The sequence below is a fragment of the Anser brachyrhynchus genome (assembly GCF_964034855.1).
Source record: "Anser brachyrhynchus genome assembly, chromosome: 1".
NCBI lineage: Eukaryota > Metazoa > Chordata > Aves > Anseriformes > Anatidae > Anser > Anser brachyrhynchus.
In genome coordinates this window covers 101,042,805-101,058,542 of record NC_137694.1, presented here as the reverse complement: position 1 = coordinate 101,058,542, position 15,738 = coordinate 101,042,805, and the positions used below count along the sequence as shown (strand labels likewise).

Sequence of the window (15,738 nt, the reverse complement as noted above, 5' to 3'; positions counted from 1 at the left end):
CATTACATTACTTCCCACTGCCCCTGCAGCTGCTTCACTGAAATGTACAGGAAGACATATACTTCACATTAAAAGGTACAGGGCATATACACTCCAAATATGCTACTCTGGGCTGATAAATGCATTTCTTAAAAGTACTTATGTGCTTACAATGTAGTTAAGGGGCAAAGAGTTCCCTTACAGCTGCAGGGTGAAGCTCCACACGAACTTGCACTAAGTAAGGCTGAAACGGCTTTATATCAGGAAATTTTAAGATTACAGCGACCCTCCTTTTCCGTGTATTTTCCGGCCGTCTCAGTCACACGACACCACCGACCGGTTCAGATTTTTAAGGAACACGCGTGCTGCCAGGCACCCCGGCGGCACACAGACGCCTCCGCCGCCCGCGCTGAACTTCGCCTGATCTGCCTTCAGAGCCAAGGCTGCCCCGGGAGCCCCAACCGGGAGCCGAGCCCCAACCGGGAGCCGAGCCCCGGCTGCCCGCCCCCGGGGGCGGCCCGGGGGTCGGGGCGGCCGTGCTGGGGCCGCCCTCCGCCGCCCGTCCTCTTCGCTGCCGCCGAGCGCAGCCTGCGGCAGGAAGCGGGAGCCGGGCCGGGCTCGCTCCGCGCTGCTCCGCCCGGGGCTGGGCTGGGCTGGGCTGGGGCCGCTTCTCTGATCGCCGGGACCCTGCCATGGGGACGTAGCGGGCGGCGGAGCCATGCCCGGCGCGGCGCTGCCCCGCAGCTCGCTATGCACGGTAAGGCACGGCGGGGCTCGGCTGCGGGCGGCCCCGGAGCTGAGGGACGGGTGGGGGCCAGGAGTCCGGGGGGGGTCTCCCTGTGCCCCGGGTCCGCGGCCGGTGTCGGTGCTGCCGCTCCTCGGGGCCCCCCTCCTCCCCGCCCGCTTTGGGCTGCCGCTGCCCGGGGGCTCGCCTTGCCCCGGGGGAGCCATTTTCTCCCTCAGGGGGGAAGGCAGCGGGAGGCGCGGGGCAGCGGGGACGGGGCTGGCGCCCGGTGCCGTTTCCGGGATTTATCCTGACTCAGGGAAAACGCCGCTGGATTTACGGGAACGGCCGGCGGTTTTCCCGGAGGCCCTTAACTCCCCACGTACCGAGGGGCTGGCTCTGGCGGCAGGCAGCCCCCGGGCGGCCTGGGGTGCTGCAGTAACCTCGGGGAGGGGCGACTGGGATCCCTCAAACAGGGATCGGAGGGCTCTGCCCCCACCCCGAGCTTGGGGCTGCTCAAACAGCGAGTTTGCGTTTGCTGTTGAGATTTCTTCTAACTTCTCGGCTGTCCGGGGTCGAGGTGGCTGAGCCCTTCTTCGCAATTTCGCGGGAGAAAAGGTTGTTTTTGGAAGAAATCTGAGAGTTTCGTGACTAAGCTGGCTGATGGGGATGGACGGCCGTGCGGTATCGGGTGTGTGATAGCGACCGGGAGCGTATCGTTTCGTGATAACGCGATGATGCGGGTTTGACTCGCAAGTGGGTTTGGCTGTCTCTGAGAAGTTGTTCCGTGTGTTTACGCTGAGAGTCTGCCTGTCCTGCAGCTTCTTGCCTTTCTTTATTTAAGCGTGATGTCACGGCTTTACGTTATGGTATAGAATTTGCAAGATCGACCTGTTTGCCCCTGAATACCCGAGCTTTCTAGTAACAAACGCTTGCACTTGACTGCTCTAGACTAATAATGCTGGGTAACTTGTTCATTTGCCATCAGACAGTTGTGTCTACCCAACTCAAAGGTACCTTCTTCCAGAAGTTTTCATTTCTGCTCGTGGAAGCTTTTGGAAACCAGTTACACAACTAGTGCTGGCGAGACAGCGCAACTAAAGCTGCGGACTGGGAGCACTCCGTGCCTTAACCCTGCCTGTGGATCACTTACATCTCGGGACCTAGACAGGGCATGTGAACTGCTGAAGTGACTTGCATTTAGATTTTAAAGCAGTTAGCAAACCCGAATAAGTGTATTTCTGTCTTCATGATGGCGGTGCACATATTTTGCTGTAGTTCAGATGCTATATGTGATATTACTGACATTATTCTCAGCAAAACGCACAAAATTTCTGAATTCCTTAATCTTTATGTTGTCCTTAGTTAAATAATATGTTAGAGGAAGAGCGCCCTTTAGTAGGATTTCTTTTTCAGGACATTTTTTCCCTGCCTATTTGCATGTGGTCATTTCAAGTTCGTAATTACACCACACACACTCATTCCAGATAGTCCACATCTTTTCCATAAAACCATACTGTATTTATTAATGTTACAATTCCTGCTCTGTTGTATGCCCTCCTGTCTTCCATTTACTGTCCATATCCTTCTACATTTGCCCTCGTGGCCTTTCTTACTTCCTTGATGCCTCCGTTCTAGTTTTCCAATTCTTTTATGTTTCCTCTGATTCTTCAGAATTTCCTGTAATTTGTTCCTATGCGTTCTCTCTTTCTGCATGTCCTTAACATCATTTCCTTGTCCTCTGTGTTTTTGCCTTGTACTTCCAGCTTTTGCAGTAGAAAAAAAAATGGCAGCTGTCTTCACTGAGCCCAGTGTATTTTCTCATTTAAAAATAAGTTTATATATAAGGGCGGTTTCATTTGTTAAAGGCAGTTCAGATTTATGAGGAAAAAAAATAGCCATAAGGGTGCTCCTGACATCAATTCCTTCTGAAGGTAAAGGGAGGAATTGCAAATTTAAAGCTGGAAGCCATGTTACATAGAAGCTGAAAACCAGGCTACCAGGTTTGTCAGCCAGAACTGTTGGGCCTGGTATTCCTGTTGGCTGTGGTGGCCAGCAGCAGGCCTTTATTGAGGGTTTCAGACCACGGCAAGCGTGGCAAGCAGTGAAAAATAAAAACACTTTCCCAGCTTCCAGGGATCTGTGGACTGTAGAAATTCCTGAGTCAAAATGGTGTCTTTGTATTTGGGAGACCTGTGTATGTTTCTCCTTCTGATGGATGTAATGGTCACTTCTGGAGCCCAGGCACATTTTTGGCACCCCAGTGCTGTGTCATGGAGCCCCACACCTCAGCTGCAAGTTGACCAAACAATTACCTTGCTGTGTTTGGTTTGAACCTGTCCCCTGCATGTTTTGGGTGATGCCAATTAGTTCTTTCTTCGGAAAAGAAAGAGAACAGCCATCCCTGTTCATCTTCTCCAGCCACCTTAGTTTATCTTCCCCATGGCATTAATGATGTGGGGGCCCTCTGGATTATCCTGTGCTTGGTTGCCTCTTCTACAGACCAGTGTTTTTAGTCATTCCTCTTACGGCAGCCATGCTATACCACTGATAACCCCTGTTACCATTTTCTTTATAATTTATGTATCAATTTAAAATAAGTTAATTATGTTTTCAGGACTGGAGACCAGTATGGTTATCTGGATTCCAAGTATAAGATCCGTATGGATTTACATGTTGATGTATCAGCGCTCTGTGTTTTGTTCTCCAATCCTTTCCTAAGTAGTCCATAGCGTCTGATTGCATTTCTGATTGCTTTGTCTAACCAGACTCATTGAATTTTTTATCTGCTTATTAATCAATTTTAATTTCTGTTCTTGATTGCTGTCTACTTCCAGCCAAATGAAGCATGCTGTTATCTGGGCCTGTGCCAATCTGAATTACGTGGTAATTTCAGTTCTCTCAAGTAACCAGTATTGTCATATGGATGCCTTTCCCTTGCTTTTTGAGTAATCATTCTTTTTGCATTAGCATTATTATTTGGGGTAAAAAAATTGTCATTTGGGCTAAATATTGTCATTTTGCTCCCTCTTATCTATTTCTTTAGTCATCACAAGGGGGCCTTGCTTTTGCGTGGGACATAGCAAGGTATTCTGTGTTACAACCTTAGCTTCGCCCCTTGGATAGCCATGAGCTTCCTTTGAATGCCTGGAAACACGGGCCCTTCTCTTGCAGGCTTGGGAACCTGACAGCAGAAAGAGGATCACAAAGCTACATTTTTCTATTGAAGCAAACAGGAGTAAGTCAGTTCTAATGAATCACACTCAGTGTGTGGCAATTACCTGAATCTTAAAGAATCCACTGAGTGAATCACTGACAAGGGGCGTGAGCGTGGCTGCAGCGCAGCTCACGCAAGGGCCAAGGGCTGGTGCCCAGCTTAGCAGCTGCTCTTTCAGAATTAAAGCCTCGGGGAGGGAGGTTTGAAGGGTGAGACCCTGCCGAGCCATCTCCCAGAGCTTGCTCAGACAGTGCTCTGATTTGGAGCTGCATGGCTGCACTCTCAAAGTCAGCCCTGAACACGGGCAGGCTAACTGCTGGGGTGGCATTTGTGTGCACACGCTCAGGACTCAGGCGTAGTGTGCACCACCGTGTCCTTTAATGAAAAGCTAAAAAGTTATGTTCTTATAGTTGTGATCACTTCCACTCTTTACTTTATCTATGCATACTCATATATTATATGCACGCATTTTATGATGTGAAGTTCGTGGTCTTTATTGACAAACACATCTTTAAGTAAGATTTCTAAGGCTTCCCTTCATAGTAGCATAAAAGCTATTATCACTCTCCTGGTTTTAGACAAGGCCTACAATGTAGTATTCCACTCTTCAATCTTCATAAAATGGAGGATTATTTTAATGTTAGCTCTTTTATCCTTTTGTTGACCTTTCCAGGTTTTAGTGAGCAATGAGAAAAGCTTCCTGTAAATGTTGCTTTAATATACATTTCTCAATGCTTAAAGGAGAAGTTCTGGTTTCCCGTGCATCTTCATATATCAAACTAAAAAATGCAGCCTTGGAGAGATTTTGGTAATGGATGAAGCAACCAAACAACACAAGGATAATCCTGCACCCTGATTTCTTTTCAGTCTCATCACTCTCTATTTGCTTCCAAACTTCCAAGATCGCAAGTTTTTATGACTTGCCAAAAGGGCTAACCGATGACTGATACGTAGATTACTTGTGCATTGGTGTATAATCCTGTTGAGCTTTAAAGCAAAAGGAAGTTTCATCCTTATTAGAAAAAAGTATATAGCATATATTAAGTATTTGAGAAATTCTAATGACTTACACTGCCTTTTGTTTGCAGGTAGTTCATTAGCTTAGAAGTGGAATTTGCAAAATGGAAGTTTGCCTTGAGAGAAACAGTTGAATAAGTTTTTGGAGGAAAACACTTTATTACACATCCAATATGTTAGATGTGTACAAAAAAGGAGTAAGCCTCCCAATCTCTGGATTTCAGCAGTGTATCTGGATTTATAAAATTGTTTTATTTTGAAATTTTTAGCCTAATGCTTCTGTATTAAGGAGATACAAGCTCTGGATGTTATCAATGTGGGGCTATTTTAAGCACTAGCCTGGTGGTGAGCAATGCTGTCTGAATTGTTTGGTATACTCATACCCAAGTGTTTGCTCCAGCAAGCATTTCATTCCTGCTAGCTGATGTGCACTGGTGGCAGGGTCTCAAGGCACCAATTGTGGGGGCAGGAGTCAGGTCTCACTCGTCTGATCCCCTCCTTCCCATCCAGTTTGCTTTCTCTGAGAGGCCTTTCCCTTTTGCTGACACCTCTGGGCATCCACTGGCTTTCTGGGAGAGGGCAATCTTGTTCCCTACACAACCGTCTCCATCATGACCCTCTCCAAGACCCTCTTGAGGGTCCTCTCTTTCCCACCACACCTTTCTCTTGCATCTTACTGCATCCTTCACTTTTACCTTTGTTGTTTCCTTGTTCCTTTATTAGTCCGCATAGATGTTGGCTCTCCTGCAGATCTCTGTGCACAATCTGGTGAGGCAGAAGCAGTGGCAAGGATGGAAATTATAGTGGTGGCAGCAAGTCAAAGAGTATTTTCAGTCTGGAGGTGTTGCAGGGGCTCCTAATTGTGCCTCAGCAGCCAAAAGTTTGCACGGAAGAGCTCCAGGGCTTATGCGGTATTTTTGACTGTAGCTATCAGGCAGTAAGTGCTTGGAGATGTGAAAAGGAGTGAGGGTTGCCTCACAGGTGATGAGAATTTGGGGATACGTAGCTGTCACCCAGAGGAATGGAGTTGCTTGAGGAAACAGTGCTTGTTTTCATCTGCAATATTTTGTTTATTTCTGCAGCACTTTCAGAAGAGAAGCCTAGAGTTTCTGCTGACTCTTTTTTCCTGGGCAGTCCCCACTAACTAAAAACATGAATCACCGGTGTGCATGATGTGGTTTGGTGGTTTGAATTATCATTTGGCTTTGGTAATCCAGGCTGCCCATTTTTCTGAGCAGCGCTGGTTCGTGGGTGCTCGTTCTTTCTCCTGGCAAGTGGAGTTGGAGCGGAGAGTTGTAAATTCAATGATGGAAAATCATTTTGTTTCTGTTGTACAAAACCTCTAAACTCTGCCTTGCTGACCTGCTATCTGTGGCTTAAGGCTTCAGTGCTTGATAATTTCATGTATTTTCTGAACTCTATTAAGTTTATCACGGGTATAAACTAGTGTAACAGCTGAACGGTTTGGGAGCTGCTTAAAATGGTGGTTTTTTTCCTGTGTGAATGTTTTTTCTGAAAGGCCAAGTCATTGGTTGTGAGTCATCTGTGGTCTATGACTCCATTCCTCAGATTTCAATCAGTAATAATGAATGTGCTGATTCTGGTTTGATTACACTTGTAGACACACTTTCACTTAATCTAATTAAAAAAAAAATCAGGAAAGGTGTTTTCAATTTCTTTTTCTTTCTGAAGATTTTTCTGACCAATCTTGTATGTGTTTTTGGCTTGATCTTTGATGCTTCCCTCCCTTGTTTATATTACTGGCTTGTTTGACTTTGGGGCCAGCTGCATATATTCCCTTGTTAGAGGATCTATCATTGGCTAGAGAATCTTTTTTTTTTTTTTTTACTGTTATTGTCAGACCATCTGTGTAAATGATCTTTTACCCATTTTCCTGCAGGCAATCAATCTTGTAAGACTGTCAGCTGCCGAAACAAGTTTTTTTCTTTTTTTTTCTTAGTGTTGGAGTGCTTGCATTTATCCTGTGGTCAGCTAATTAAATCTGAAACGATAGCTATTTAAATATGTGATTCTTTTTTTTTCTTTCTCCAGTTCACCATTTTAGCATCTGGTATATTGAAGATATCTGTTGCATGACAAAGTGCTCTGAAATTCTTGGAAGAAATGGGGTTATTGCCTTGTCAGAGTTGCAAAGACCTGTCCTTAAAGTTTTAAATGGCCTTCATGTATGTTACTTTCTCCTACAAGGCTTCAGTTTTGAGAGAGAAACAGGACAGCATGGAGCTGTCATAGCCATCTCATTTTGCGTATCCTTTCTGAAGACTGCAACCACAAAACTGGTATCAGCGTTGTGGTTTACCCTCTTTGGTTTGCTTTTCTTTTGCTATAGTTCTCCTAGCCAAAGAAGCAAAAAGAAAACAGAGCTCTGTCGCTGTGCCCGTACAGCCAGGTATCTTACTGCTTTCAAAAATGCACATTGGGAAAACGTTGCAGGGAAGTTAGTGCAATAAAACTCAGTGTGAGATTGTATGGGCAGGAGAAGTGGTATTTATTGCCAAAAAAAAAAAAAAAAGAGTTGTTTTTTATGCATTCACGCTGCCTGATGCATAGACTACATAAGCACACACTCTCCCCAACATACTCAGAAGCACCAACACGTGCGTGTCCAGGTGATGTGGCCAGGGTCACTTGTGTGTGATGCAGAGGATGAGGGACGCTGGCTGTCAAGTCTTCACCACGCCACTGGGGTTCTTCATGGCAATGCAAACTAGTTTTTGGACAAGTGCTTCATAGCCTTCAGGAGCCGTCAGCTGATATGGGATGGGTCTTCGCTGTAGGATCATGCTGAATTCAAGCTCTGTAAATCTTGGGCCAGATTTCTTTTTTTTTCCTTTTTTTTCCCCCCTTTTTTGTTGTTTGTTTTTAACTTGTCTGAATGCATGTTTGAAATACATGTCTAGGGTCTGTTTTTCAGCTGGGCCAACAGGCAATGGACTTGTTCATGTGCTGTGCTGCAACCTTGTTAAATCCTCCCGTGCATGGTCTTTTGTCGATGAGTCATCTATGCTGTGGTGTTACCAGAGCGTAGACCTTTTGGCCATGACATTAACACCACATTTCTCAATCTTACTGCTGGGAATGGTGTCCAGGGAATGGTGTCGTTCATTACCAATACAGGCTGTTCTTTTAACTCTTTGCTTTGCTGTTGTTCCCATTGTGTACACACACAGTCATAATGCAGTCACACTAATCTCAATATTTCTGTTAAAATTCTTGACGACAGTCGTCTTCAAAATTAAAAATGGTAAGAAAATCTTAAAGGAGTAAAATACCCAAAAAGTTTACAGCTTTGTGGCAGACTGTTTGGGCTGAATGCTAACAGTATCAGTTTAAAAGGAAAAGTGTGTTTGTTGGGGAGAAGTTGAAAACCTAACTTTCCCACTTCTCTAGGGCAGGCTTGCTCAAAAAAAGTTTTGGAAGCCTGTCTGTACTTCATATTGCTGTGAGATCATCCTGTGCCTTTTTACTCCAAACTTGCCATCTGGTTTGTTTATTCAGTAGAACTGCAAGTACTGGATGCATTCTTCTCTCTGGAACAGTTTCTGGATGGACTGACTTACTGTGTTCCTTAATGAGACATTCCTTTGCTCTTGAGTAACTTTCTTGCAAGCTGCAGCATTTTCAAGGCATTCCATCTTTAGATTGAACATCACAAATAGTATTTGCTCTATATACAAACAGCTTATCATTGTCTGGCATATTGGCTACTGGGTGGCATGTTAACAACACTGGTGACAGGCATGGCGTTGTTTTTTTTTTTTGTTGTTTTTCCCTAAATAATCTCCCTCTCTTGCACTTTTGTCAGTTGGAGGTTCTGATATCTGAATTGGTCAAGTCAGTTGAAAGCACTTTTACAGTAATCCTGAATCATAAATGCTAAAGTCAGCTGTGCAGCCTGTCAGGGAATATGAGGCTTCCTAACCCTGTTTTTTTTTCTTTCTCTCTCTTCCTCATCCTCTCCCTCTGTATTTACAGGTAATCTTAACGTTTGTCTGTATGTTGATGGAGGAATCTGTAGAAATTGCTCCAGTGCCATATACTGTGCAAGCCCGCCGGGTCGCTTTGGATAGAAGAGATCCCTTTCACCCCTTGAGGAGGGAAAAGAGGCAGGTGCACTGTCAACTTGGACAATACCTACATCCCAGAGAGACTCACTGCTGCATGAGGTGCCATGCAGGTACATTACTGTAGAATAAGTACATTAATAGTGACCTTTGCCTCAGAGGCATTCCGCTGTCCTGCTCTCTCAAACTCTCTGTCCTACAGCTACATCCGAACTCCCTTTCCTTGGTAGAAATTCTTACTGTCTCTTCTCTTCCTCCGTCAGACTCTGTGCTGGTGAGAGGAAAAGTCCTACCCTGTCAGCCCCAGGATTTCTCTGAGGACCCAGTGACTCCTAGCCTCCCTAAGACAGCACATTTGTCTTCCTGTCAGATCTCTGCTAAGTGATTTTTGTTGCAGGTACCTACAAGGCAAAAGACTGTGAACGGCCTGACCAGGCACCTGTCTGTCTTCCATGTGCTAATGGCACATTCACAGCTGTCGACAACACCATGTCTAAATGCTTCCAGTGTACACAGTGTCGTACAGGTGAGTTGCAGCATTTTTTTTTTTTGTGTGTGGGTAGGTTAGGGGCTAATAATACCTGTCATTGTAATGGTGGTCTCAGCTGAAGGTGAGGTTGGAATAGTCACTTTTTTTTTCTTTCATCAGACCTCCAGCAGATAGTAGAGACCCCATGCACCCCAAAGGAAGATACTGTATGTGGCTGTCAGAAGAATCAATATCAGATTGGCCAGGCTGATTTCTTCCACTGTAGGAACTGCAGCTCGTGCCCCAATGGGATTATTGCGAACTGTGAGTATGGCACGGGTACGGCTCAAGTACAGATACACCTACAGGTAGCTGCCACTAGGATAGACATCTGCAGCCCTCTCCTTGCTTTCTGACACTGCACTGCCTTTCCCTGAAGTGAATTTAGTTTTGGAACAACTCTTTGTTTTGCCTACCTGCTTTCCCCAGGAAGACTGCTTTTTTACCTGTTTTGGCATCAATCCCTGTTTTCTGTCACAGATTCTACCTTCTTTTTGTCCTTGAATGTTTTCTTGTCTTGGCTGTCATGAGATGTTTGCTACTTAATTTCAGTAGCTCTGCCTGCCTTGCATGTATTGAAGCAAAGTCTTAATGTTCTGGTGGAGATTTCCCCTTTGCCTTCCTTATTTTGCGTTTCTTTGACTGTTTCTCCTGATGCTTATTGCATTTTCCTTACCAACCGCTCTAGGCACTGTGCGTATAAAGGCTGAAAATGCCAGTGTACAGTGCAGTGTTTTAAAGTAATGCTGAAGTGTACCCAGTGGCATTTTATCACCAACGCTGTGATGTGGGTCTGGTGCAGATGTCTGGGAGAGCTACCCATGCTAGGTGTCGCAAGTTGTCTCAACTGCAGTCAGGATCAGAAACCTTAACCCAGCCCCAGGATGCTTGCCACCCTCCAATTTGTGCTGAAGTCCAGTTCTGCTCATGTCTCTTGAATGCTCCTTAGGTTGTTGTCCTGAAGCTATCCCCTCTTCCTTGCAAATTCAGTATTTCCTGTCTCCTTCAACATCTCTTACCCTGCTTAGCGTGAGTTTTATTGTCTCCCTGGTGAACGCATTCCCTCTGGCATTCAGTGATCTTTGTCAGTTTCCCATGCTTACACCTATCCTCAAGGGTCATCGTCTTGCACTGCCCTTGAGCAATTTCCTTCCCTCCTGTCTGATGTAGAACTATTTCAGTTCTGTCACTCGCTTGCCACAAAATGTATACTGCTTATTCTAGTGTCTTTTCCCTCCCTTCATGTAACTTTTGTCCTTCCTTCACTACTCTTGCCTCCTTCTTCCCACATCTTTTTTTAGTGTCCATGCTGTGACTTGCTTAAAAGCAATAGCTTGCTCATTTCTTACACTTAGAGCACAGCAGATCGTAAGAGTGGATATGTCTGTCCCATGGCTTGAAGTGATTTCTCCCTGCCCCAAACGGACTTCCTCACCAGTCCCAGCTGCTTGGGGACGACATCTTCCTCATTTTTGCCTAACTAATGTGATTTCCCCTTCCTGTCATGCTTGAACTAGAGTGACTTTTCCCCCTTTTGTACTGGAACTATCCTTATCCATCAGGCCAGTCTCAGCTGCACTGTGATTTTATTCCCTTCCTCAACCTCTACAGAGGTCTCTGACTTACCAGGACAGTGATACGCTCACCTTTGTTTTTATTTATTTATTTTTGTCCTCCCCCAACTCCATCCTCAAAAATAGACTGAATCTTCTTTCTGTTCTCCAATAGCAATTCTCCAGGCTCTAAGAAGAATGATCTCCCACCCATCTCAGAATTATTTTTTTCCCTTTTTGTTTTCCTCTCTGTCCACATTATGGCAACAGTTTCTTCTTTTCTCTGCAGGTTCAAAGAACAGAAACACCATTTGCAGGTGTAAGCCTATGTTCTTCCTGTCACTTGATAACATTTGCAAGCCTTGCAACAGGTGAGCTTTTTTTCTCCTCTATATGAGCCTCCACTGAGTAGGAGAGAGAGCAGATGCAAGTCCCACTGTGGGGAGGGAATTTTTCTAAAGGTTTTGTCCATCTCGATTTTACAAGATTCTGGCTTTCTGGGGCAATTGGTGGTGTCCTCCACTCTGGCCCTCTCCATGGTAGGCATCATGGTGAACCACTGAGGACCTGTAGTCACTAGGCACGCTGAATTGCTCTGCTTTGCAGGCTCATCTTGATTTGTCTGTTATTTAGGGTTGGTGCAAATGGCTGGTGTCTCATTTCACGCATGCTCATATCTCTGATTTGCTCTTTCAGCTGCTCTGGAGAAGAATGCTTGCAATGTCACAGCCCAGTGACTACCTCACCAAATTCATCTGGGCTGAGTGAGTACTGGGGGAACTGGGAGACGGTGGAATCTTTCCAGTGTGGGTTTTTGTTCTGTTGACACCTTCTGTCAACCCGTTACTTTCTCTCCTCTTTCAAATCGTTATTCTTTTTCTCATTGGCATTTGCATGTGCTCACTTACTATTCTTTCTCCAGTGTTTAACTCCTCCTTTCTTGGTCTCTCATTCATTTGCCCTCTTCTTTTTGTCCAGATGGGAGCCTTGTCCTTGGCATCATTGTTGCAATATTTGGAGTTATCTCTGTCCTCTACATTGTAAATAAAATAGTGAAGCTGGTTCAGGAAAATGGGATAGCCTCTTCTTTCTACTCCTGCGGTGAGTACAGCAGCATCTGCTGTGATATTAATTGTGGTGGACATCACTCTGCTATGTGAATGTATGTGTACACACACGTGTGAGGGAAACAGTGGGATCCCATTACTCTGCCTTGCTGCAAGGCCAGAGGAATGTGAAAACTCAACAGGCAAGCTTGTTGATGCGGTTCTTACAACTCTGCTTCTGTGCTGTGACTGGAAGTGCATGTGAGCTCATTGCTGGGAGATGGGCATTTTGCTATAAAACCTTTTGAGGTCAGGATCGTGAGTAACTGCTTTCCTGTTTTCTCTGGGAAGAGAGGAAGTGAAAATTATTTCTGCTTTCTTTCTTTTTTCTTTCAAGTTTCTTCACTGCAGACAAGCAAGGAGCCAGTATCTGAGGTGAGCAAGATGATGTTTGTAAGAGCTTCCCTTCCTTTTTCAACCGTGTTAACCTGGGATCCAGAGTAATGTTGTTCCCCATGGGCTGTTTTCAGGCCTTGTATTTTCAAATAAGCTGAGTAACAGGGTTATTTAATTCAAAAGTTTTTCATTCTAGAGGGTGGATCCATTAACATTTTACTTCCTCTCTGCTAGGGGATGCTTTTCAAACTTCTGGCTCTGTGTTCGTTTTTTTCCGGAGGCATTGTTTTTTGCGACAGCTGACCCTTAATCCCTTTTTCTCTCTATATGCCCTAAGTTGAGAGAATTGAAGTAATTTTAGTTTGCTTTAGATCTTGAACCCAGAAGCCCCTGAGTACTGCTTTACAATGTTTCCTCAGGTCCGCTGTTGTTCCCCAATTAAGAGGGCCCAAGCAATAGTCCAGGTAGGGTTTCCACAGCCTTACAAAGAAGGTTGATGGGAAAAGTGTCCTGTGGAACTTGTAGAATGGTGATGATTTGGGGTCCCGGGCTTACCTGATTTTTGCAAAAAAATATTTCTTCCAGACTACCATTTTTGTGATGCAAAAAAAAAAAACCAAACAACCCCCCCCCCCAACAAAAAACAACAACCAACAAAACAAAAAATCTCCTTGGGAAATAAATGGTTAGTACCTTCTGCTCAAACGAGACATATTGGAAGAATTAAAACCTCATCACCTGCTCCCTACCTATCTTTGCTACATTTTTGTATATAAAGCTAGTGATTCCTTGCAGGAGATGGGTGTTGTGGGTGATTCTGGACTAACACAATGTCTCTTTTAGGTTGAGGTTAAAAGGAGTGCAATTTCTATCCTTCCTGAGGCCCAGAAGGAAACAGAATTGTTAGTGAATGCAATGCCACCATCTGCACCTCTGCCACAAAGTTCACATGAGCTACCAGACTGTGTCAGACCTGCCAGGAAGACGCAGCTACCAGACAGTAAGTGAAACTCCCCCATCCCTCCCTAGGCAAACCGGGACTTGATTATGCAGATGTGGCTGGGAGGATGTATGAAACCTTACCAGGTGTGCATGACCTGCATGCATACTTCATGCATGGCACAATACAAATAAACACACCCAGAACCTGCGAGTCTGTGTACGTTAAACGTCAATGCAAGACTTTCCTGTTGCCTTTTTCTGCTACCAGCAAAATGGATTCTCATAGGTGCTGTCATGGTGTCAGTCTTAATGCCTCTGGAATGGTGACACAGAGCTTTTTTTTTTTTTTGGAGGGTGGGGGGATAGGATTGTGTGGCAGCAAAGCCCTGAATATATATATGCTTAACTCTGCCCATAACCTTATACAACTGCATATGGAAGTATCACATTGTTTTTTGAGGGATAAGAGTGAGTCTGGACATCACGTGAGTCTGTGTGACTACCCTGTAGAAGACCTGAACAGGAGGGGGCAATGCACAGTTCCAAGGCACCATCTAGCCTTTCAATGACTGATGTTCCCCTTGAGGCTGAAAAATCCTGGTTCTCATACTGAATTTCTTCTCTTCTCCCAGATCCTGCTATTCTCTACACCGTGGTGGATCACGTACCGCCATCTCGGTGGAAAGAGTTTGTGAGGCGTCTGGGTCTGAGTGACTATGATCTAGAACGAATTGAGTTGGAGCATCGGCGTTTACGAGATGCCCAATATGAAATGCTCAGACTGTGGAAACTTCAGATGGGCTATGCTGCAACTGTGGAGCGTATCAGCTGTGTTCTCAACCAGATGGAGCTGAGTGGCTGCAGTGAAGCTATTCAGGAGGCTTTGCTAAACCAGAACTCTCCTCAAACTTGCAGCCTCCACAGCCATCTTTGATCTATTTCTGCTTTAGTTACCCTTGCTGTGACTGTTGAGAGAGGATCACATCTCCCTTCCTTTCCTGTCTCCCCTTTCCTTTGCCTCCCTATCTTTCTAACCCTCCTTAAATGGGTTTGTTGGAGACAGCAGCAGATTATGCTGGAGGAAAGCCAAGGTTTCTTTACAACCACCGAGTTAGTTCAACGCGTTTTCAACCAAGAGAGACCTCTGCAAGAACTCCTTTCCCAAAGAGGGAAAGCACCTCAAAAAGGAAGTGGCGTGCGGACTCTGACCAAGGTGAAAACAGGAGCTCAGAGTGACTTGATAGCTCAGCTACTCTACAGACAAGTTGGTGCTGAAACAGGAGCGTCACCCAGCATACAGCAGGCTAACTTGGAGGGTGACTTGGTTGAGCTGGCTGTTCAAATGCTAAAATACTTGCTCTCTTCTTGCAGATCTTTTTTTCTGCAATATCAGACAGTTAAACTGGCTCACATTGCAGCCATTTGATTGTGAAATCTGACTCAAGGGAAGTTGTGGGAGGACGTGCCTATTTCTGGGAGCAGGAGTGGACTTGCACCCTTTTGGTATCAGCTGGTTAACAAAGCGCTGTACCTTCAGCCCTCTCACTGTGGCAGAAGTTGCAGAGATTCAGAAGCAGTGGCTCAGTGTGAAACCGGATGACATTATCCTTTCCACACCTCCCATTGCCCTCTGGTGCAAGAGGAATACAGATTCTGAGCCTGGGGGTCAGATAAAATGGTTGGTGCTTTTTCTAATGTTTCTTCTGCATGTAGAAAACATATAAGACAGCATTAACAAAACACCTGCCTGTGTGTTTGTCCTAGTGCAGAGTGGAAAAGAATGCATGTGTCCGTATGGGTGAGGAGGTACCTATGTACCTGGTAGTGTGAGTGCCTCTGCAAATCTGTGCTTCCACACAGGTCAGTAGGCTTGTGTCTGCTTGCTTTTTTCTCTCTGAATGATTTGCTGAATCTGACATAACTGCAAATGGGACTGTGTATGTGTACATATATATATATATATATATAGATATAGATATTTTAGCAGCTGTTCAATAAATTCACACTACTTCCTGGATTCCATTCTGTGAGCACTGCTTGGGTACCATCTTGAGGCTCTTGATACTGCTTTCTCATGGGTATTATTACCCTGGGTGAAGTTGAAGTAGCAAAAAGCAATTGGCCTGCATCAGGTGCAGGTTGTCCACATATTTGTGAATGTGGATTTTTTTTAATCTCTTGTCCTTTGACTAGACAGAAGCTTTCTATTGTAAATACACTAAGTGTTCCAAATTAAAATTTGTATTTTTA

General features: G+C 45.0%; 2 protein-coding genes across 5 annotated transcripts in view; one reads left to right on the top strand and one right to left on the bottom strand.

Moving 5' to 3' along the window:
• CTC1 (CST telomere replication complex component 1) overlaps positions 1-699 on the bottom strand; it is a gene marked incomplete at its 5' end in the record, with an annotated part of 22,800 nt that extends 22,101 nt beyond the window's left edge. For all 3 annotated transcript variants that reach the window (XM_080576805.1, XM_080576809.1, XM_080576806.1), the window contains one exon: positions 400-699. In XM_080576805.1, coding sequence (XP_080432931.1) covers positions 400-699 — 300 coding nt within the window. The remainder of the gene's footprint in view (positions 1-399) is intronic.
• Positions 593-15,738, top strand: TNFRSF1A (TNF receptor superfamily member 1A). Of its 2 annotated transcripts, none has more exons than XM_080576827.1 (10): positions 593-736; positions 8,934-9,135; positions 9,420-9,548; positions 9,672-9,815; positions 11,394-11,475; positions 11,801-11,868; positions 12,083-12,205; positions 12,548-12,585; positions 13,390-13,546; positions 14,121-15,738. In XM_080576827.1, exons 1-10 carry the CDS (start codon positions 698-700, stop codon positions 14,420-14,422), a joined length of 1,284 nt encoding a protein of 427 aa, XP_080432953.1. In that variant the 5' UTR covers positions 593-697; the 3' UTR covers positions 14,423-15,738. The 2 variants fall into 2 exon arrangements, with proteins under 2 accessions (XP_080432953.1, XP_080432954.1); XM_080576828.1 differs by lacking the exon at positions 593-736 and adding an exon at positions 830-1,321.